Here is a 25,172-nt window from a genome sequence, read left to right as displayed (position 1 = left end):
TAAGAACTGTGTGACACTTTCTCTCAGCTCAGTCACAGGATGAAAAGCATGCAGACTCATACACAAACCACCCCACAAATTATGCAGCATTCTGTTATATTTATCTTGTTTCTCAAATGTTATTGAGACTTTAGTTATTGTCTATGTACTCTGTGTGTTGTGTCCAAATTAGATCATCACAAATTTTAGATTGAGTGGTAATTAAAGCAGTTGTTTATAACATGCTAGAGAGAATCAGTTCATTAGTCCAGGTATGTACACTCAAAACAACTAGATAAGTGATACACATTCTAACTTAATTTGGAAAATTACCTTTACATTTGTGTTAGGAACCAATTTTAATGCTATTTGGTACTGGATTTAGTAGTTAATTCTGATTTTTATTAAAATGTAATCAAAGTAAAGGACTGTTGATAATGTGTTTCTCATTCTGAGAATAATTTCTGCATTAACTAAGTTGTTTAAATCCTCTTCAAACACTGATGGAAAGTAATTAAGAAGGATACTACAAATATAGATGGAATCTGTTTGTACACGTTGTTTTGCTAAAAATTTGTTTTGTTATTTACTTTATACATGAATGCTTTTCTTGTGTACTCTCTCCTCTGCCTCTTATTCTCTCACTCTCAATCTCTGTTCTCACTCTGTCCTTCTTTCTATTTCTCCCTTTTCCACTATGTTTCTTTTTTTACTTTATTTAAGAACTTCATTTTTCAACTGTCCAATACACATCTTTTGTTTATCATTCACATATACACTATGTAGGGATCACTCTAATTTGCGAGAACTTGGAATTGCTTAGAGATATGGAAAGAACTGTAACATTGTCAGAAACATCTTCTAAATATTGTTTACATAATTCCAACAAGAAATCATTTTTATCTTCAAATTAATTGAATTTCCAAATTAATTGAAGTGGATCCCCTGGGTATTGCTCACTTATCCTAGGATTTGCTTCTCTCGGAAGATGAGATGAAAAAGAAAAGTAAAACTTAATTTTACTTAAGGTTTGCTACTCTATGAGCTATAAAAAATTGTAAATGACCTTTAAGAAAACAACAGATACAAAATTAACACATCTATGTTTCCTTTTGGAACAGGGAAAAGCAGAAAGAAGGAGAAATGCCAGGATGCTAATTTATATCCTCTCCTGGAAACACAACTTTGTCCTTGTGACATATTTACATCCCAACCTTATGGAAACTGGTCCGACTGCATTCTTCCAGAAGGCAAAAAGAAGACTGAGAGAGGATTCCAAGTACAAGGAGACCACAAAGAATGTGGAGAAGGTGTGCACTTGCGAGCTATTGCCTGCTCTGATAAAAATGGAAGACCTGTTGACCCCTCTTACTGCAGCAGCTCTGGTAAGCAAATAAAGGAGAAGATGAGAACATTGACACAGCTGAGGAGGTTGGTCCATGTCTAGAAGCTGGTTCTTTTTTTTTTTTTGGCCAGTCCTGGGCCTTGGACTCAGGGCCTGAGCACTGTCCCTGGCTTCTTCCCGCTCAAGGTTAGCACTCTGCCACGTGAGCCACAGCGCCGCTTCTGGCCGTTTTTTCTGTGTATGTGGTGCTGGGGAATCGAACTTAGGGCCTCGTGTATCCGAGGCAGGCACTCTTGCCACTAGGCCATAATCCCAGCCCCCTGGTTCTTTTAATATATATATATATATATATATATATATATATATATATATATATATATTATTCTCTTATGTGAATGATCTGCCATTCTTACAGCATAGTCATACACATTCATATCTCAGTGATGATTTGGACCAATGGTTATCTGATTTTGAATGGTTAAATCTTACACTCTGTGCTTCACCTGGATAGATTGGCCTTTGTTTACTTGTGGTAAATCCAGATGTGGTAGGATTCCATATTTGTTTCAGAAAGATAATGCTATTCTCAGGATTAGGGCTAGATTTGATAGGAGAAAAATCAAAGATAGAGCAACAAGATGGGAGTTTGGAGTTTGGATTATGATAGCATAGTGTTCTTATGAGGGTGAAAATTGGAAGAGACCATGGAAATGGAGAAAAAGTGTGTGAGTCCAGAGGATGACATTGATTGGAGGTGCTAAAATGGAGGGAATTGGGTATAATTTTGAAAATTTGGTTAATGATGGATAATGAGACTAAGAAGGGAAAGATTCATCTTATGAAGGAAAAGTAAAGAACTTAGTTTTTTATTATTGGAGGATTAAGTAAAACAGTCACTAGAGATGTAATACATGCACACATACAGAAACACATATACAACTGAAATAATTTGGAAAATATCTGTCTACTATCTATTTATCTATACATACAAATATACATTCACAAACATGTTTTAAAATAGCCATAAGGTAATGATAAGAATGATGTTGAAAATGGGAAGAGATGGTCTCACAATAATGATGACACAGTTTTATTTCAGTTGTTGGTAGAAAGCCCACTTAAACATTTTCACTGACTAGAAACTTTTACTGCAGTACATATCTTAGCAAGTCTAAAATGGGAAGAATTTTTATGTGTTGAATATAGGCCCCTCCACTCATTGGTTTGAAACTAATCTTATTCAGCTAAAAATAAATATACAGTATGGATTACATAAGACTATGTCACAACATTTGCAAATACTTATAGTGCCTCATCCATTTGTAAATATGTCATGCTTTTTCTTTGTGTGTGCACGTGTGTGTGCACATACATGTGTGGGAGAGATTTTGATTTATAGGATATTCTCTAGCCCCTTTTATCACTGTGCTCAGTTTTTTTCCGATGTTTCCCTTCAGCAAAATGGTAGGGCACATAGAGTTACAATGTAATGTTCAAGGACATACATCTCATACTGTATGATCCTGCCACACTGGAACTCCAGTGTTCCTCATGACTGTCCTTTCCTGACTCCATTCTTCTGCTTATGTTTTTTCTGCAGTTAGGGATCTTGTTCTCAAGGTAAACTCTTACTCATTTTTGAGCCCCAACTCGAGTCAGTTTCTTCAGGAAGTCTTTTATTCAAGTTTTCCAGATGTCTTCAATACTCAAAGAAATGTAGACATACCTTCATGTAGATTATGGGCTACATTAAATTTTATGTTTGTATGTCTTTTTTCCTGTTCAGATTGTAAACTCTTAATCATTGCTTCATTAGAGCTTTAATGTGGGACTTACTTACTGAACATTTACTATGTGCCAAGAACTATGTTAAACTTTAGGCATATAATGTAATCAATAAACAAATATGATCGTTACGCATTTTAGTAAGATGTATATATACAACAAATATGTAATTTCATAAAGAAAATAGCATCAATGTTATATGAGAAAATAATAGAGGAGACAGCATTTAATTTGGAGAATCAGAGAAAATAATATGGGGAAGAAATATGATGTATAAATGAAAAGACAATAGATTTATTAGATGTCTAATGGTCAAGGAATACACACATTCTTCCACATAAGATGATCAAATAATGTGTTAAAAGCTAATGGGAATACAAAATGTGTAATATTGTATTTTCTAGTTTCTCTTAGTCATTTAGTGCTTTTTTTCTACAAGTTTTACTTCATTTTGCAAGACATCTCAAATACTTGATAAATGATTCATTAAAATAAATAAAATGTGTTATTTAATTAGTATAGTAACTGTGGTTGTGTTTTCAGTTTGCAGTTGTAGTCTGATGTTTAGTAACTGGTATAAAGTTTTGCAATCCCATGCTGAGTATATATGTTCAATTGCCCTGTGGGTATCACAATGCAGAACTGTGCTCTTATCTTTATTCTCTTTCATATTCTTAGATCATTATACAAGCTTGTTAGGAGCTCTAAATCTTAACTCTGACATCTAATATTAGCTATAACTCTCAGCTTTATATCATCCCTGAATTTGATAAGCATGCCATCTGTGTCTTTATCCAAGTTGTTAATCAGAATGTTGAACAAAATAAGACCAAGTACTTCTCATCAGCATTCTGTTTCAGAGAGACATCTCTCAGGATGGCACTGAGCCATTAATCAACATGGCCTGGGGAGCTGCAAAACTCCATCTCACTTCCACATTTTTGTAAGGGTGTCAGGGGAATTTTTGTCAGTTACCTATCTGCCTATAACACCATCTTTCTTTTCTGTTCCTTGCCAGTAAACCCATTGGAAGAGAAAGTCTATGATTATATTTGAATTGACCTAAAAAAGAACATGTCAACACATGGTGCCTACTCTATTGAAAAATTCTCACACTCTTTAATAGTTCATTCAAAAATTTTTGTCAGTCAGCCATGGAGATAGGTTTCTGTTAAGCCTTTTTATGGCACTATCCTTCAGGTTAGAGCCAGCTTCTCTGAGAACAGCCAATGTCTCCATGGCTTGAAACCCAGGCTAAGTTACACAACATCCAATTGGAATGGGCCTTTTCCAGCTCATAGCAATTTGCAGATAGTGAAGCTGCTCAGTAAAGCCCACTGCAATTCTCAGATCTTAGTCTCCAGAGTAGCTATGTTTACAGGCTTGAGCCATTGGCGCTCTACTATGCCTTTGTTTTATCTAGAACTACAGTTCTCCCATTCTCAGCTTCTCAAGTTCCTAGGAATATGGGCATAAATCACAGCAGCTAGCTTCTATTTTATTTCCTTAAGTTCCTTACATAAAATACTATAGTGTTTGCATATTACCTCCTTCATTTGCATATCCTTGTGTTATTTAAATTATTTCTAGAATACCTCTAATACCTAATAATATGAATGCTGTATGAAAAGTTTTTATAATGCTTAGTCTTGTGATAGGGAAAAAAGTCTATACCTATTAACTAAGATGTAAATTTTCTCCAAATATTTTATTTTTTTTCTTTGTTCATTAAATTTATTTCTTATTAGCTTTCTTTTTTATATTGTTATTGTAGAGATGATATACAGAAGGTAACAGTCGCATGAGTAATGTGATGAATAAAGTTCTGTTTGAACCATGTCTCCCTTTCCCTTGATATTGCCCAGTTTTTCCCTCTTGTCCCCACCCACAAGGTGTAGCAAGTACCACTGTTGTGTTTGTTCACCCTTTGTTCCACCTTTACTGTGACCCCTCCCCCACCCTCCCAAACACCGAATATTTTTGATGTTCAGTTGATTGAATCCCTGGCTTATGTTTGTGTCTCAAGTGAATACAAGTGCCTTATCACCTTCTTGGTCCATGTTCTGTATATGGTACTAAACCAATTTGATGTGAAAAGGCTATTTTAAATTTTAAACCAGGAGAACACACTGAAGTAACCTCAGGTTTGGAGACTTGTTGCTGGATACACAGGCAGCTCAGGAAGCTGAGAACCTGGTGTGTTTCAAGAGGAAGAGCACAGTGGCTCCAGGTTCTTGCCTTTGCTTATTTAGGCTGTCCACTGTGAGACACATGTGGCTGTATGTTTTGGTCTCCTGCTTCTTGATTAGCAGCCTGATTTTCCACTTCTTTGTGATTCCCACTACATTTTCAGTGTCTCATATTCAGAATTCCCTCAGAGATGGAATTGAATGCTCTTGTCTTGAAGCGTTGCACATCCTGTTTTTAGTTTAATTCCATTTTATTATTTTTCCCTTTCAGCCTGTATTCCCAATCCTATTTGTTGTCCTCATATTTAATTTATAACTATCCAATTCACTCTACATCTCTTTATATAAACGTATATATATTCCTGGTATCTGCATATTAATAAGTGTGTATACACACAACTAACTTGTGGTTTAATTTATAATATGCCTCAATTTATTTTCTTCTGACTAATGATAACTAGTATTTAGTGAACATTTACAGTATTCTATGAGATTTTCTATATTCACTGTTTGTTAAGAAATTTATTCTTACATAAATAGAAATAGCACCAGATAAGTAATACTATTATTCCAAGTATTTATTAGATAATGAAGAAACAGAATGGTTAAGGAACTTGAGCAAAACTTCTAATTAGGAATGTCAGTATCTGTTTTATCCTTCCTACAGTTTAGTTGTAGAGTATGTAGCTCATTCTGTATATCAATTGATTCTATTCATGGTGCTATAGAGAAAGTATCCTTTTGGATAATTTACAGGCTTTCAACTTTTTCACATAGTTAACATTTTACATGCCTTTGCTGTTACCAATAAGTTATCCAGGCGGTAATTGATCTTAGCCATTTGTAGTGTCATAAAACCTATGAATACAATCACAAACAAACATTAACAAATAGGAACAATAACCCAAAAAAGAAAATATGCCCAAATATTAAGAGTTGGCAGCCTTTAGGTGGCAAGAAGGGTTTCTTCTTCCACCTGTCTCTTTTGTTTTCTATTTCCTAAATTTAGATAAGTTCTGTGGCAATCTTTTGAGAGTTTGAGTCTAAGTGAAATTAAAGCCAAATTCCAAATTTTACTTCTAGAACCTGTACATCTTTTTTTTTTTCTTTTGCCAGTCCTGGGGCTTGGACTCAGGGCCTGAGCACTGTCCCTGGCTTCTTTTTGCTCAAGGATAGCACTCTGCCAACTTGAGCTACAGTGCTACTTCTGGCTTTTTCTATACATGTGGTGCTGAGGAATCGAACCTAGGGCTTCATGTATGGGAGGTGAGCACTCTTGCCACTAGGCCATATTCCCAGCCTGTAGAACCTGTATCTTATCAGCAATAATGAGTTATCTAGAAAACAAAGCAAGATTCATTTTAGCTCATGGTTTCTGAGATTTCAATCTACACTCACTTTGTGCACTTCAGTGGGCTGTGTTGAGACAGAACATTATGGTAGGGTGGGTGGTGGGCTAAAGCTGCTTACCAGCTGATGGCTGGGAAACAGGGAGAGAACAAAGGGCCAGTGGGATGACACATTCTGTAAGTGCAGGCCCTAAATGATTTCCAACTTCCTCCAACTGGGCCCAATATATGAACATATGAATGGATAAACGTATGAATGGATTGACCCACTGATAAAGTTAGTGCCTTGGTGATCTAGTAGCACTGCAGCTGATGACAAATACTGTATTGTGTGGGCCTTTGGGAACATTTTATATCAAAACTATAAAATCATTCCTGAATTTGTCATCCATCTGGGTTTTGATGGCCTTTGCTTCATTTTTGGCAGTATGAAAACTAAATTCATACCCTAAAACACTTCAATAAGGTACAATATCATTCCTAATTATCTCTATTTTCTTTAAGGATAAGATTTGACAATTGTATTCATTTCTTGGATTCATGGTTTTGGACATGAGAAGAATGAATGTGAATGCATTTTAACCTAGAAGGAATAATTTGGCAGTTTCTAAGATAATAAAATCTATTTGCTTCAAAAATACATGGAAATAGCACTAGCTTCCTAAACTCTGAGTTCACAGCTTTAGAAAAGCTTGTTAAGCATTACCCAGGAACTTCCCTCAGTCAGTAGAAGTTGCTTGCTGTTTGATGTTCACCACTAAAGGGATCATGAGCCAAAATACAGCTTTAGGAAGTAGGGTTGTGGCTCAAGTAATAGAGCACCTAGGCTTGAGTTAAAAATCTCAGAGACAGTGCCCAGGCAAGAAGTAAGAGATTACAATTCTTGTGAGTCATTTCAATAGCTTAGACTTTAACATAGAAGCAAGACAAGACAGGAAGAACATGATGGGTCAAGATAGGGGGTCAAGATAGGAGGAACAATTATGAATTCCATTTTTTTTAATGTTTTGTGGCATCCATGATGTCATCCGATTCCTAATGCCATTCAGGCTCTGTTACTTCAGTGTTTTACATGTTTTATGCTCTAGTTTACATTGAACTATAAAATGCTGTATACCCAATGTGAATAATTACCTGGCCTATTTATTTGATCAAGAAAGAGACAAAAATTCACAGGAGCACTCTTACCTTTCTTGTGTGCCAAAGTTTTGAACTTGAGGAAAATACTTTGTCTTGGGAAGACTGAAATGATTGATCTTTATGTAGGACTCATACTATCCTATCTCTCTCTACTATCTTAAAAGCTGATGATGATTGTATTGTTGGGGAATAGTAATAGTAGCAACAATTCTTACTCTTATTCCAGACTTTCACATCTTCTGAGAAATTCTTTGAAATTGTTACCACCATCATCTTTATTTTTCAGATGTTGAAGAAATCTAAACTTAGGTATAGGTTCAGTGACAGGCACAGATGACTGCCATCATAATAGGTGTCCAGATTGATTTTTGGCTTAGGCTTTCTAGTTCTTGAATGCATTATACTACTATCCCCATTTTAGAAATAAGAAGTTGCAACTGTTGTGCATAAATGTCAAAACAAAATATTTACCACTTGTGAGCCATGCAGTCCTTGTCATAAATGGTCACTTTTGCTGTCATAGACAATGATTAAACAAATGTTTTTGGCTCTGTCGTAAGAAAACTGTACAGTAGACCCTTAGCATTTATGGGTATGTAGGATAACTTTTGAGAGAAGTCATCTTATTCTCAGGATGCATAGAGTGCAGTACTGTATTGCAGATGCTTGGTTCATTTATTTTATAACATTGCATAACTTCCCCAAAGATAATAAGTCTAAAACTTTCAACAAATCTAAAACTTTCACTTCATTTCTTTAATTAACCCACTAACCCACCTTGTTTTCTGAGGACCATGTGTTTTGGGGTTGCATATTTGCACAAAATTAAGGACAGAGAAACACTCAGCAAAATAGATGCATAGGAATTTTTTTCTTTTTTTGAAATTGATTTTGATTTTTAAATTTTATTTTAACTTGGTCAAAATCATGTATAATAAATCCTTGAAAAAAAAGACCAATTATAATTACAAAAGTAAGCAGAGACTAGTTTTTATCTTTAGACTATAGTTTTCTAGTCTCTGTTATTGATGGTAACATTGTTTTAGAAATGTTTAGAAAATGTAGGCAGTTTCAGTTCAAAGTAGGTAGAAACTGAGGTCAAATTAAAACTAAGGTTTGATACTTTTTCATGTGTTAATATTGTTCTCCTTATGATCTTCACTCCTGTCTCTAGTAGATTGAATTATCTCTCCACATTTAGATTCTAAGCCCCATTATATGTTCATGAAACTTTATTTGAAAATAGTCTTTGCATTTTAAAATTAAGTTAAAGTACTTGAAATATAATTATTCTAGTTTAGAATGAGTTCCAAGTCCAGTGTCTACAGGCCTTATAAGCAAAGAGAAAGAGAGAGAGATTTTAGATAAATGGAGGATAACTATGTAAAGACAAACATGCTAGATGTTAGTTATATTCTGCTATTAGCTGAAGAATACGTTGGAACCCCCAATAGTAGGAAAATACAGTGACATTTATGACCAACTGTGATACAGCACGCTTGTGCCACCATTTCAACTGCAGACTTCTGCAACATAATAGAATCAAATTAATGAGTCATCATGGTGGAACTAATACAGAATAAAGGCACCATTGATTTAAATTTTTGGCAGAACCAGGAATTGAACTCAGGGCCTCCTGCTTGTTAGGAAGGTGTTCTACCACTTGAGTAATGCCTGTAGCCCCTTTTTTGTCTTTGTTATTTGTGATGTAGGGCCTCTCTCTATGCCCTGGCCAACCTGAGCTGTACTCTTCCTACTTGGGCTTTTCCTATCATTGGGGAATGACAGGTGTACCAAGCTATCAGCTTCACCAATATCTTAGATAACAGGCATGAACCACTACACCCACCCATTGGTTCAGACAGAGTATCATGAACTTCTTTGCCCATTTGACCTTGGACTATGATTCTCGGATCTCTACCTCTCAATTAGCCTGAATTACAGTTTTGAGCCACCATGCCCAGCTGTGAATAGACTTTTCTTATTATGTGCTACTAAGTTTCTGCTAGCTTGTTTTTAACAGCCCTAGGGAATACATAAATTTTCCTTTCCTGTTGTCTTTTGCTTTTTCCTTCAGAGGCCTATTGCAAGCTTCTCTTCATATATTTTCCTGGCTTCATAGGTCTCCTGTATGTGCATGCTGGGATTATCCACAATGCCCTGCCCTTCTACTAGTGGAACTAAAAGTTTGTTAGGAATCTGAATTTCCTTATAGGTTAGATTCAATAAAATTTAAATAAGTAAATTTAAATGTTTCAACTTTTTGTTTTGTATTCTTTGAGCAGGTGTATCATTAAATGAAGGCATGGGCTCCTAGGAGAGGATCACAAAGGCTCAATAGTTGACATTTATCAAAAGGAACTCCAAGAAATGAAAACAAGATTTTTTTTTTGTTATTTTATTGTTTGTGAGTTTTTCATCCCTTTGTTTCTGTTTTAGATATATGTATTTTCTGTCTTGTATGTAAGTTTATCTGTTTAGTATAGGGTAAGGGGGAGCACAGAAATGGAACAAAGGGTGAGCTAATGCAGCAGTGATACTCACTAGACATTATGTTGAAAAGGAACCATACAACTTTTGTGGGAGGGATATCAGGAGGGAAACTACTGAAAGAAAATGAGGGAAGAGGTGACTCCATTAAAAAAGAGATGTATTCATTACCTTATGTAACTGTAACCCCTCTATTCCTCACCTTTACAGTAAAAATTAATTTTTTAATTTCTTTATTGTCAAAGTGAAGTACAGAGGGGTTACAGTTCCATACATAAGGCAGTGGGCTATCTGTTTGTAGACTAATACAAGGAAAGCCAAAATGTAAGTCTGCAAATTAGATAATGTGCAATCAATCAGAAAACAAATTTATTGTCAAGTGAAACAAATTTACCATTAGCAGCATGTGATATAAATCAAGACCAGGAATCATATTTAATTTTATATATTGGCAAGAGTTCAAAGGTTTTTTACAGTAACTTGCAAAGAGTTAACGTACTGTGAATTCATTCCAGTACATTGATTTCTGCATTAGCTCAGTGAAAGATGCAGCAGCTCTTTGGCAAAAGAAAAAGATTGGAGGTAAATTTTCTTCATCGTGTAATCCATAATTCAGAATTTGTATAATAACTTGTTGCATTGTACATAGATACAAATCATTATCTAGATCTAACAGCTCAGAAATCTAAGAAAAATATGGAATTTCATCTCTGAAGTTTGTTGTGTATACCTTATGTGAAGTTTTTGTGTATACCTCATGTGTCCTGAATTACCAACTTTGTTTTTTTGCTCCACTGTGTGGGAGGAATGTCACTCTATAGAAAAATGCCTCTCTCCTTCTTGCTCTAAATATTCCCCCTCTTCTAGATATCCAAGCAATCTCTATTGTTCCTGTAGAAATTATATTCTAAGTGGATGTGTTAGTGTTCAGGACACTGGTGGCAGCAGCAGTCATTCCACAACAGGAAGCTGATACTTTGCGGAATTTATCTTGCATAATCTCCTTCCAAATTATTGCACCCAAATGTATATCCATAAACAAAAACTGTATTATATAATCTTCTGGGTCCCTGACATGTTCCAACACTGCCTAGTAGCATAGCTCCCCCATGATGATGTCAGACTTGATGGGGGCCTGCAATTGGACTCCTCATAGATCTCTTCATGTGATGCTTGTGGTGAGCCAGACAAGTATTTTTCACTTTCCCCATTGTAACCTCAAATGTATCTGCTTTTACATGGGAGTTATAATGGAGTTTTTATTTTGTTTTAGCTGGGGAAGAAATTGTTACTTTGGAGATTAGTGAAAACTTTAAAAACATAGCTCTTTAAGAAATTTTGTAGTTTAACCCCAGTCCAGATTATCTACTTTGTAAACAAGTCAGAAATCATATAGTTAATTTTAAGAAGCATTGTATAATTTTCTATTATATTTTTCTCCCAACGTCATGCATATTTTTACTACCTATAATTTATTTTAGACCAAATCATTAGGTATTTGTCACTTCACTGCTAAGATTTCCCAGTACTCTGAGTTCATGCTGTCTCTTCCTCCATCTACTTCCAAATTAATGTGAGAATTCTTAGTTAATTTACCAAATCATCATCCATGACTTCCCAATGTGGCTTATATTGACCTCACCAAGTTTATATGTGTGTTAGAGTGTGAGGACAAATCTTAATACAAAAGTCTTGTATTAAGATTTCTCTGGGGGCTGAGAATGTGGCTTAGTGGTAGAGTGCTTGCCTCATGTACATGAAGCCCTGGGTTTGATTCCTCAGCACCACATATACAGAAAAAGCCAGAAGTGGCACTGTGGCTCAAGTGGTAGAGTGCTAGCCTTGAGCAAAAAGAAGCCAGGGACAGTGCTCAGGCCCTGAGTTCAAGGCCCAGGACTGGAAAAAAATATTTCTCCGTTCAGTTGAAAGTAGTTATGATTAACTTCAGTCTTTCTACTTTAGTAAATGGATCTTTGTCCTGTACAGATTGCAGTCCACATGCCTGCCCATTTCAATATCCAGCCAGAACTCTGTAGAAGTTATTCGGTTATTTATTTTAAGGAAGCTATGATATACTTAGAGTTTTGCTTCAGGGATATTCATATGGCAACTTATCAGTACTGGAATAGATTAGAATGAAATCTGAGATCTGCAATACAGTTAAAGGGCTATAGTAATAGTCCAAGTGAGAGATAATGAGTATCTGGCTTTGGCTGGTGGCAATAGACATGGAAAGACAGAGGCTGACTCAAACAACTGATTTACTGACCCAAAACAGAATCTCTCATGTTGTCAGTGTTATTCTAGACTTTAATTTACATGGAAATGATCTGAAATGAGAAATGGCATCCAAATTTTTAAAATTGTTATCCTATTTCTCTGCTAAACTATCTTTCAGAATTACATTTGCTCTCAATCACTAGCAACATAAACACTAAAAGCTGTAGCTTTTAGTTATGTTAAAATATTATTATTATGTCATTTATATTATAGGTTGAATTTCTACAGTGTTCTACTTGTTATATTTTTGGCCTTTCACTGTTGTAGGAGTCACAAAAAAGTATTGTTTTATTTTTATTTTAATGCAAGAAAACTCAGCTCTTGCCATTTTAACATTTTATACCAGATCATATAAGGTTAGACCTTGATTTATGATCCATATTACCAGTTATTTTAAAATAAGAAATTATATATGTATACCATATACATATATATGTAATTTTTGCAAAATCACATTCTCACTTCAAATCATTGCTGTTTAAACTGTGTTAATTGCTGGTATAGCATAACGTCATTTACTCAGGACATTAAATAGATTATCAAAATACTCCTAATACTAGCTCCTTGCTTTCTTACCTTTGCCTTGTGAGGTGTACTTTTATGTAAATTGTTCTGTAAGAGCAGTCAGAAAAGTACAGAAAAAGAAAAGTATAGAAGTCACTGAGAGGTTGGCTGGAAGCTCTGCCTCTTGTTACCTTCACTCCTGGAATCTGGCATGCATTGCCAGACATACTGCTGGCCCCTGTAGAAAAAGAAAAAAGATCAGGGCGCATCACACATTTGTAAATAACCTTTTCCTTTAGAGGCAACATATTTCACTTGTGCTCACAATTCTAGGGGCAAAATAACTATACTATCACAGCTAACTTCAAGAGGCAGGAAGGTGGAATCAAACAAACTTCATTCCAGGAGTGGAATCTGATATTTTCAGGAATACCATCATAGAGACAATATATCCATTGTACTCAGCTTTCAGAAATTAGAAAGGAAAGATAAAATTAGAATTCTCTATAGGTAAGGAAGTGTGATACTTGGACATCACCCAGGACCTGAAGCCATGTTCTAGAAATTACTCAGGAATATTGGCTTGTCAATGAGCTGTCTGTCTTTGTAGAGGTTAACATGCTAACTTGATTATGTGCTCTCTTTCTTACTCATTTGCAGTAATGAGCGGAACCTCTTTTATATGCACACCCCTAACTGAACAGTTGTCATTGTTCTATGTCAGGTGTTCAACATGTCCTTACTATCCTCAGTAATTTTAAAGAAAAAGACACATACACATCTTTTCTCTGCCTAAAGGAAACTGACACAGGAAGTGAATGCTACCGTTCAATCTAATATGAACAACTGGAGATACCATCTTGATTAAATTGTGTGATTAAATAATGATTCAATTTAAAAGATCAGTTGTTTTAGTTGTTATATTAAATTAACATTAAGAAATATACTTATCATAATTATGATACGTATCAAGTGCAGCAATTAGTCCAACATCTGTATCTACAATAATGAATTATTTTTCTCAAGAAAAATAGTAAATAGAGGCAGTACAAGCAGGAATCCATTCATATTACCTCACATTATCACAGTGTTACACATACATGCACAGATACACACACAGGTATGTATACATTTTATCATATAGTTCAAGCATTTTATTTTATTTCAGGATTTCCCAATTTATAAGATTCCAAATAATTCCAAAATATTAATTTCTCCAAAGGAAGCATTGATTCTGTACCTCATCACTAAACAGAATTATCTGGAATCATAATAACTTTTCTCCTTGATAGGCCATCCTGTATTTGAGAATCTTTTCTACTTTTGACAAGTTTAGTTGAGTTTTGTGTAAGTTCTATGTAAGTTATCATTTCAAGTATCAAGTTCTGGGTATAAACAAGATCATTTCATATTTGAAATATCTCACCATCACTTTATAATAAATATTAGATGTATGAAATGGATTCCATTGTGATATTTTATGCATACTTATATTTTGATCATACTTACTTTATTTATTTTTTGCCCGTCCTGGGCCTTGAATTCAGGTCCTTGGCACTATCGCTGAACTCCTTTTTCTCAAGGCTAGTGCTATACAACGTGAGCCATAATGGCACCTCTGGATTTTTCTGTTTATGTGGTATTGAGGAATTGAAACCAGAGCTTCACACATACTAGGCAAGCATTCTACAACTAGACCCACATTCCCAGCTCTAACACTCACATTTTTTCCCCTCCTTTATGGTCAAAGTGAAATACTCACTTTAAATAGCTTCTCTCACCCTGCTTTTCTTTTGATCCCTTCCTCTTTCCTAATAGTTTCCTTTCTACTTTGTCTTATCACTTATTTTCTCTAGATTCTCACATAGGAAAAACACATACAATACTTATCGTTCTGAGTCTGGCTTATTTCACTTAACATAACCTCCAGTTCTATCTATTTTCCTGCAAGTGATGTGATTTTATTCTATTTTTTTTTAACTTACTTTCACATTATTTTATTCATTCATCTATTGGGGAACCTCCTGTGTTGATTAAATATCTTAGCTATTGTGGGTAGTACCATAATAAATACATATGTATGTATATATATATATACATATATACATCACATTTTGATTCCTCTGGGTAGACGCTTAGTAGTGGTATAGCTAAATCATGTGGTAGTTCTATTTTTCTTTTAGTTCTTTTTTCCTTTTAGAAACATCTACTTTAAATTTCATAGTGGCAGGGCTGGGAATATGGCCTAGTGGCAAGAGTGCTTGCCTCCTATAAACAAAGTCCTGGGTTCAGTTCCTTAGCACCACATATATATAAATCGGCCAGAAGTGGCACTGTGACTCAAGTGGCAGAGTGCTAACCTTGAGCAAAAGAAAAGCCAGGGACAGTGCTCAGGCCCTGAGTTCAAGGCCCAGGACTAGCAAAAAAAAAAAGAAAAATCCATAGTGGCTTGATGATTTTTATTCCCACAAACAGTGATTAGGTTTCATTTTTCCAGCAACCTTGCCAACATATGTTGGTTTTGTTTTCTTTTTTTTTTTTTTTTTTTTTTTTTTTTGGCCAGTCCTGGGCCTTGGACTCAGGGCCTGAGCACCATCTCTGGCTTCTTCCCTCTCAAGGCTAGCACTCTGACACCTGAGCCACAGCGCCCCTTCTGGCCATTTTCCATATATGTGGTGCTGGGGAATCTAACCGAGAGCTTCATGTGTAGGAGGCAAGCACTCTTGCCACTAGGCCATATTCCCAGCCCGGTTTTGTTTTCTTGATGATAAATACTCTGAGTACATCCAGTGCAGTTTTCATTTGCATTTTCATAGTGGTTAAATACAATCACCTTATTTGCATTTTGTTAAACTGCCTTTTAGTTGTTCAGTGGGGTTACACTATTGAATTTTACTCATGCATATACCATTGTTGGGGAATTTGGATTTCTTATATATGCATATATGTGTATATATATATATATGCAATATATTTATATTTTAGACCTAATCTATCAGAGAAAGCATAATGTTCTTTTCTTTTTTGAGTCAAGCTTACTTCACTCAACATAATCTTCCCAGATCCATCTATTTCCATGTTCATAATATAATATTCTTATTCCTAATAAATGAATAACATTCCATTTTATAAATGAACCACAAAAATTTAGTCCATTTTCAGCTGGAGGACATTGTGAACAATGCTGCAATGCACAAGGGTGTGCAGATAGCCCTTATCTATACTGACTTACTTTTTTGTAGATAAATGCCCTGGACTGGCATCTCAAGACAACAGGATAGTTATATTTTCATTTTTTTATAAGAATCTCCTTACTATCTTCAAAGTGGTTGCACTAAATTTCATTCCCACCAACAGTGTACTAAAGTCCCTACCTCCTCACCAGTAAGTGTTTTCATGTTCTTGATTACTACTGTGAGCCCAGTGAGGTAGAATCTCAGGATTGTCTTGATTAGTGTTTCCTTTTATGGCAAATCATATGAAACATTTTTCTATGTTTGATTGATAATTGGTACTTCTTCTGAGAAGTATCCGTTTACCAGTCTTGCCCATTCATTTAATTAGATTATTGATTATTTGAGGATTTAGTTTTCTAAGCACCTATTATATTCTAGTTATTGGACCTTTGTCAGATATATGACTGAACTTCTGAGATTTCATTTAAAAAAGTTTCAGCCTATGCCAATAAGTGTGTTCTCTGCCCTTTCTTACAGCAGTTCAAAGATTTCAGGTCTTATATTAAAGTCTTTGATCCATATAGTATCACTAATATTGGTACAAGATGACTAACAGAAATTAGACATTTAGATGTGGCATGCTCAGCATTATTTTTCAAAGAGGCTGTCCTTTCTTTAATATACATTTTAAAATTAGTTGGCTCATGATATAAGCTTAATTCTGGTATTCTTGTCAGTTCCATTGGTCTAGTGTGTGTGTGTGTGTGTGTGTGTGTGTGTGTGTCTGTGTGTGTGTGTCTGTGTGTCTGTGTGTGTGCCAGTAACAAGCTGTTTTTGTTACTATGGCTTTATAGCATAACTTGATGTGTAGTATTATAATAGCTGCTGTATTTGGTTTTGCTCTGGATTCCTTTGACCATTCTAATCTTATTTTACATATATATTAATTCAGATAATGCCTTTTCTTTTTCTGTGAAGGGTAACATTGGGATTTGGATTATTATTGCATTAAATTTATAGATTGCCATTGGTAGTCTATAAATGATGATATCAATTATTCCAATCCAGGAATATGTAAAGTCTTGATAAAATGTTTTATCATGTTCCAGGATTGGTATTTGTCTCCATGTCTCAGTATAACTCATAAACAATTTTTGTTCTGTGCTGGTACTGGTGCTTGAACTCAGGGCCTGGTACTGTTCCTTAGCTTTTTTGTACAAGGCTAATAATGTTCTTCCACTTGAGCCAGAGCTCTCCTTCTAACTTTTTGCTGAAGATGAGAGTCTAACAGACTTCTGTGCTGGGCTGACTTTGATCTGCAGTCCTCAGCTCTTAGCTTCCTGAGAGGCTAGGGCTAGTAGTCATGAGCTACCAGGTGCCTGATTTTTATAAACAACTTGAAGCTTTCTCGAATGGTACATTTTGGCTAAATAGCATAACTCATGCTATTAGTAGTACTAAATTACTAAATTACTAGTAGTATTAAATTAGTAGTATTAAAATGTATAATTTAAAAAAAATCCTTTGGGGCTGGGGATATAGCCTAGTGGCAAGAGTGCCTGCCTCAGATACACGAGGCCCTAGGTTCGATTCCCCAGCACCACATATACAGAAAACGGCCAGAAGCGGCGCTGTGGCTCAAGTGGCAGAGTGTTAGCCTTGAGCGGGAAGAAGCCAGGGACAGTGCTTAGGCCCTGAGTCCAAGGCCCAGGACTGGCCAAAAAAAAAAAAAAAAATCCTTCAATGCAGAGAAAAAATAAACCCGATATGACCTCATTTTAGCTCATGTTTCTTCCAGATTTTAGGTTATTCAGCTTTTAATTTTTTTTTTAAGCATGGCACTGTTGGCTCATGCCTGCAATCCTAGCTATGCAGGTGTCTGAGATTTGAGGACCACAGTTCAAAGCCAGTCCATGCAGAAAAGAGAAAATCCCATGAGACTCTTATCTCCAATTAAACACTCAAAAACTGAAAATAGTGTTGTGGCTCAAAGTGGTAGAGTGCTAACCTTGGGCAAGAGAGCTTAGCAGCAGTGGCCAGGCTCTGATTTCAAGTCCTATGACTGACAAAAAACAATTATTTTATTTCTGGTTTTAATTATTTGAGTACAGGGTCAATAAGTCTAGAACTGTCCAGTGAGATGTTAGCACTTACTTTACATAGTAGAAAAATATAAGTGAATTAATGTAGGTTATTTTTATGTAGTTTAAAATCACCAGTATTTTTTTCTTTTGCTTCCTTCAAAACAAATGTAACAGAAAAAATGTTTGAATGATAGAGATAAAAAAGAAAATACAGCTAAGTTTACAAGAAGTGGTTGTAATAAAGAGAACAGCATATTAAGAAATGTGTGCTTAGGGATGGGAATGTGGTAAAGTGCATGAAGCCCTGGCTTCAATTACTTAGTACCACCCAAATAGGAAAAGCTACAATTGGTGCTGTGGCTCAAGTGGTAGTGAGCTAACCTTGAGCAAAAGAAATGCAGGGACAGTGCCCAGGCCGAGTTCAAGCCCCAGGATGCCCAAAAGGAAAAAAAAAAAGTGTGCATTTACTGATGTACTTTTGGTGATTTTAAAGAGGCAGTGTTTTGTATTAGTGTTACGGATTGAAAAGTCATTCCATTCTCAGTCCCTGGGCTTTAATTCTATTTGAATGATCATTAAATAGTTCTGTTTCTATCATATACAGAGATACCATTAATGTATCATATTCAGTCCACCTTAATCCACAATAAGTAATTCCTGAGCACCTACTATGTGGGAAATATGCTTAGTTACTAAATTTATATATGCTTCTCCATTACTTTGTAATGACTACTTTGTATCTAATTTCATGTGTGTACAACCTAGGCCAAGTGTGGTCCAGGCAATTTATTCTCCAGATAACTATTAGTATAACAAGATAACCACTAATATAACTTTTCTCCAATTTTTGGTAAAAACATTGATTATATGGCCTTATGAATATTCACAAGCATTTTCTAGATGGAGATACTTTCTGTGGAATATTTTAAGAAAATTAGTTTTAAGGTATTAGTGAATCCTCTATAGTTAGAAATTGGATTTCTCACCTGGCAGGTTATTCTTATACTTAAATTTCAACATATTCTGTTGCCGAAAACAGGGAGTAAGTATTAAATATGAGGGTAAAACTAATCTGTTCAATTATGAGAAAGGAATAGGCATTTGCAGTTATTAATAGTTCTCACTTATGGCATTTCTCCTCAGGTGTATTCTGCAAAGAAATTTTCTTGAATAAATAAATGTACATCTTGCTTAGTCCTGTTGAGTTTCAAGTTATTTTATACTCATTGAATTTATAACCTTTGCTTTCATGAACATCCTCTGAGTTTACTTCTTATCATGGTGAAAAAATGCATTTCAAGAGGCTTGATAATCAAATCTTTCAATATGAAAGTATAGATTAAAGAGCTAAAATAACATTTAACTTAAAGGATATCTAAAATATGCTTTAAGTAAGCTCTAGACAGATACCCAAATATCCAACATGTACTAATATGAAGTCTTCTTTGAGGTTTTGTAACATACATATTATAAAATAAAATTTCATCTGATATTCTTTGGCTCTTTTGATTTGATAATCAATGAGATAATTTTGTGACTCCCCCTGTAAAATTATCCCTGGAAAACTCTGTTTTCAGCCCCCTTATAATTCTTTAGGTAGCTTTTATTGCACTAATATTGAAGACGTGCTCCAAAGTTTTTACTGTGGAATTAATAGTAAACAATGATGAAATTATTTTAGTAATCTTAATTGGATTTTTCTTATGGGGCAGGAAGCATTATTTGTAGGTGATGCATGAATTACATTGATTGCAACTTCAGTTTTAAGGTTCATGAATGGGTCTACACTCATCACTTTATCTTAAAATACGTACAATTTTATAAAATGACAATTGGATCATACTACAGTTACTGAAATGAACAAAATCACATACTTTGTTAAACTTTGCCAAGTGAAGAAGAAGTAGAGAAGGAGGAGAGCAGTGACAAATGGAGGAAGTGACTTCTTTTTTTTTTCGAATTTTTATTATCAAACTGATGTACAGAGAGGTTACAGTTTCATACGTTAGGCACTGGATACATTTCTTGCTCTGTTTGTTACCTTGTCCCTCACACCCCCTTACCTCCTCCCCCTTTCCCTTCCCCCCCCCCACAGAGGTGTTCAGTTCACTTACACCAAACAGTTTTGCAAGTATTGCTTTTGTAGTTGTTTGTCTTTTTATACCTGTGTCTCTCAAATTTGGTATTTCCTTTCAAATTCCTGCTTCCAATACCAGTATACATGGTTTCCAATATACTCAGATAAGATTACAGAGATAGTGTAGGTACAAACACAGGAAGGTGATACAAGAACATCATCAATAACAGAAGCTACAGATACACATGGGACATTGAAAGTAGTTACAACTGTGATATAACAATTGTTTCCATAACATGGAGTTTATTTCACTTAGCATCATCTTATGTATTCATAAGGGTATAGCTATTGGGCCTTATGATGCTCTGCTATGACTTGCCTAAACCTGTACTAATTATTCCCAATAAGGGAGACCATAGAGTCCATGTTTCTTTGGGTCTGGCTCACTTCACTTAGTATAACTTTTTCTAAGTCCTTCCATTTCCTTACAAATGGAACAATGTCATTCTTTCTGATAGAGGCATAAAATTCCATTGTGTATATGTACCACATTTTCCTGATCCATTCGTCTACTGAGGGGCATCTGGGTTGGTTCCAGATTCTCTCTATGAAAAATTGCGCTGCAATGAACATTGTTGTGCTAGTGGCATTACTGTGATTTTGTTTGTGGGCTTTTGGATAGATACCCAAAAGTGGGGCTGCTGGGTCATAGAGGAGTTCTATATTGAGCCTTCTGAGGAATCTCCATACTGCTTGCCAGAGTGGCTGAACCAGTTTACATTCCCACCAACAATGAAGTAGGGTTCCATTTTGGCCACATCCCCTCCAACAATTGTTATTGTTAGTTTTCTTGATATATGACATTCTTACTGGGGTGAGATGGAATCTCAATGTTGTTTTGATTTGCATTTCTTTTATGGCCAGTGATGTAGAGCATTTTTTCATATGTCTCTTGGACATTTTAATTTCCTCATCAGAGAAGTCTCTTTGTAAGTCTTTAGCCCACTTGATGAGGAGGCTATTGGTTCTTTGAGGGTTTGTTTTGGAAGAAGGCAATTTTTATAGTTCTGCATATATTTTAGACATGAGGCCTTTGTCTGTTGAATGTCTGGTAAAGATCTTCTCCCAGTCTGTGGGCTTTCTGTTTATCATGAGAGCTATGTCCTTTGCCGTGCAGAAGCTCTGCAGTTTGATGCAGTCCCATTTGTCCAACCTTTCTTTGATTTGTAGCCTTTCTGGCTGTTTGTTAAGGAAGTTCTGTCCTGCACCAAGGAGCCCAAGTGTTTCTCCTGCTCCTTCCTTTAGTGTTTTCAGGGTGTCTGTTTTGATTTCGAGGTTTTTAATCCATTTGGAATTGATTTTGGTACAGGGTGGTATATAAGGATCTAGTTTTAGTTTGTTGCATGTGTTGAACCAGTTTTGCCAGCACCACTTGTTAAAGTGGCTATCTTTCTTCCATACTATTGTTTTAGCTCCTTTATCAAAGATTAAGTAGGCGTAGTTCTGTGGGTTCATTTCTGGGTCTTCAATTCTGTTCCATTGGTCGTCAGGCCTGTTCCGGTGCCAATACCAAGCTGTTTTTATTATTATAGCTTTATAATACAGCTTGAAGTTGGGTATTGTAATTCCTCCAACACTGTTCTTTCTGCTTAGGAGTGTTTTTTGCTATTCTAGGTCTTTTATTGTTCCATATGAATTTCTGGATTGCTTCCTCTATTTCATTAAAAAATGGTGTTGGGATATTAATGGGTATTGCATTGAATTTGTAGATAGCCTTTGGCAATATTGCCATTTTGATTATATTAATCCTCCCAATCCAGGAGCATGGGAGGTTTTTCCATTTCCTTAGTTCTGACTTAATTTCGTTTTACAAGCTTTTAATGTTCTCATCAGAGAGGTCTTTCACTTCTTTGGTTAAGGTTATTCCTAGGTATTTTATGTTTTGGGGGGCTATTGCAAAAGGAGTTGCTTTCCTGACTTCAGCCTCGGTATTTGGGTCGTTAGCATAGAGAAAGGCAGTTGATTTTTGAAGGTTTATTTTATATCCTGCAACTTTGCCAAAGTTTTGGATTGGCTCTAGTAGCTTGGGGGTAGAGTCTATGGGATCGTGTCATCTGCGAAGAGAGAAAGTTTAACTTCATCTTTTCCTATTTGCATCCCCTTTATATTTTCTTCTTGCCTAATTGCTCTGGCTAGGAATTCTAGTACTGTGTTGAAGAGCAGGGGAGAAAGTGGACATCCCTGCCTTGTTCCTGATTTTAAAGGGAATGGCTTTAGTTTTTCACCATTTAGAGTTATGCTTGCTGTTGGTTTGTCATAAACTGCCTTGATTATATTCAGGAATGTTCCCTGGAATCCCAGTTTTTCCAGGGCTTTTAGCATAAATGGGTGCTGGATTTTATCGAACACTTTTTCTGCATCCAGAGATAAAACCATGTGGTTCTTTACCTTGCTCCGGTTAATGTGGTGGATTACATTAATTGACTTGTGTATATTAAACCAACTTTGCAGCCCTGGGATGAATCCAGTTTGATCGGGGTGTATGATTTTTTTGATGACCTGTTGAAGTCAATTGGCCAGAATTTTCTTGAAAATTTTTGCATCTATGTTCATCAGGGAGATCAGTCTGTAGTCCACTTTCTGTGATGAGTCTCTGCCTGGTTTGGCGATGAGGGTTATACTGACTTCATAGAATGAGTCTGGTAGTGAACCTTCTCTTTCAATTTCATTGAAGAGTTTGAGAAATATTTTTGTGAGTTCTGTTTTGAAGGCCTTGTAGAATTCTGCAGTGAATCCATCTGGACCTGAGCTTTTCTTGGATGGGAGATCATTTATTGCCGTTTCTATTTCAATACTGGATATGGGTCTGTTTAGAAGGTTTAAATCTTCATGGTTGAGTTTGGGGATATGAATTTTTTCTAGAAAATCATCCATTTCTTCCAAGTTCTCGAATATTGTGGCATAAAGGTTTACAAAATGGTTCCTTATTATTTTCTGAATTTCGCTTATTTCTGGGGTGATGTTACCTGTTTCATCTCTTATCTTGTTTATTTGAATGTGCTGCCTTCATTTTTTGGTCAGGTTTGCCAGGGGTCTGTCTATCTTGTTGATTTTTTCAAAGAACCAACTCTTTGTTTTGTTGATTCTTTTGATGGTTTTTTTCGTCTCTAATTGATTTAATTCTGATTTGATTTTAATTATTTGCTTCCGTCTATTGACTTGGGGTTTGGCTTGTTGCTCTCTCTCAAGGAAATTAAGGGGCTTCCTTAAATTATTGAGTTGCTGTTTCTCCAGTTTGTTGATGTATGTACTCAGAGATATAATTTTTCCTCTGAGTACTGCCTTTGCTGTGTCCCAAAGGAGCTGGTACTTTGTGTCCTCAATTTGGTTGAATTCCATAAACATTTGAATTTCCATTTTAATTTCTTCAATGACCCACTGATGGTTCAGCAGTGTGTTGTTTAGACTCCATGAATTGTAGGATTTTCTGTGGTGGCTGTTTGTGTTGAGCTCTAATTTTATTCCATTGTGGTCTGAGAGAATGCAGGGAATGGTTTTGATACTTCTGAATTTGTACAGATTTTCGTTGTGTCCTAAGATGTGCTCTATTTTGGAGAATGTTCCATGTGCTGCAGAGAAGAATGTGTATTCTGTTGTTGCTGGGTGGAATATTCTGTAGATGTCGGTTAAGTCTAGTTGGTCTATGCAATTATTAAGATCTGTGGTTTCTTCGTTCAGTTTTTGGCGTGTTGTTCTGTACAGAGATGATAGTGGAGTGTTAAAGTCCCCAACTATCAATGTGTTTGGGTCTATGAGTGTTTTTAGAGTCCGTAGAGTTTGTTTGATGAAGTTGGGTGCTCCTGCATTTGGTGTGTAGATATTTAGAATGGTTATATCTTCCTGTTGGAGAGATCCCTTTACTAGTATGTAGTAGCCTTCTTTGTCTCTTTTTACCTTTTTTAATTTGAAGTAAATTTTGTCTGATACTAGGATTGCAACTCCAGCCTGCTTATGGGGGCCATTTGCTTCATAGATTTGATTCCAGCCTTTCACTTTTAGAAGATGTTTACTTTTACTGGATAGATGTGTCTCTTGGAGGCAGCAGAAAGATGGATCTTGATTTATGATCCCACTTATGAGCCTATGACGTTTGATTGGAGAATTAAGTCCATTAATGTTGAGAGTTAGGATTGAGAGATGATCGTTTGTTCCTTTCATTATCACTATCTTGTTTAAAGCTGTGTCTTCCCATTTCTTGATCTGATGTTTACTATTTAGGGTTCATTTCTCTGTCTGTATTGGGCTCTTGATTATTTTCCCTGTATAGTACATTTTTGAAGATTTTCTGTAAAGCTGGTTTGATGGAGATGTATTGTTTCAGTTTTTCCTTACTGTGGAAGACTTTTATTTGACCTTCGGCTATGAATGAGAGTTTGGCTGGGTACAGAATTATTGGTTGGTAGTTATTTTTATTTAGTGTTTGGTATACTTCATTCCAGGCTCTCCTTGCTTTCATGGTCTCTGCTGAGAAGTCTGGGGTAATTCTGATTGCTTTTCCTTTATATGTGATTGTTTTCTTCTCCCTAACAGCTTTAAGGATTCTTTCCTTGTACTCTACTGATCCTGTTTTGATCACAATGTGTAGGTGGGATGTCCTATTCTGGTCTGGTCGGTTTGGGGTTCTAAATGCTTCTTGTATCTGTATAGGCCTTTCCTTCTGGATATTTGGGAAGTTCTCAGCTAATATTCTGTTAAATAGGTTGCCTATCCCATT

General features: G+C 35.7%; 1 protein-coding gene across 1 annotated transcript in view; it reads left to right on the top strand.

The window, feature by feature from the left end:
• Positions 1–25,172, top strand: part of Thsd7b (thrombospondin type 1 domain containing 7B) — an 873,729-nt gene that overhangs the window by 620,749 nt on the left and 227,808 nt on the right. Inside the window, exon 14 of the mRNA XM_048345548.1 lies at positions 1,101–1,364. Coding sequence (XP_048201505.1) covers positions 1,101–1,364 — 264 coding nt within the window. The remainder of the gene's footprint in view (positions 1–1,100; positions 1,365–25,172) is intronic.

This window comes from Perognathus longimembris, chromosome 4 (assembly GCF_023159225.1).
Source record: "Perognathus longimembris pacificus isolate PPM17 chromosome 4, ASM2315922v1, whole genome shotgun sequence".
In the NCBI taxonomy this organism is placed as follows: domain Eukaryota; kingdom Metazoa; phylum Chordata; class Mammalia; order Rodentia; family Heteromyidae; genus Perognathus; species Perognathus longimembris.
This window is presented reverse-complemented; position numbering and strand designations above follow the sequence as displayed.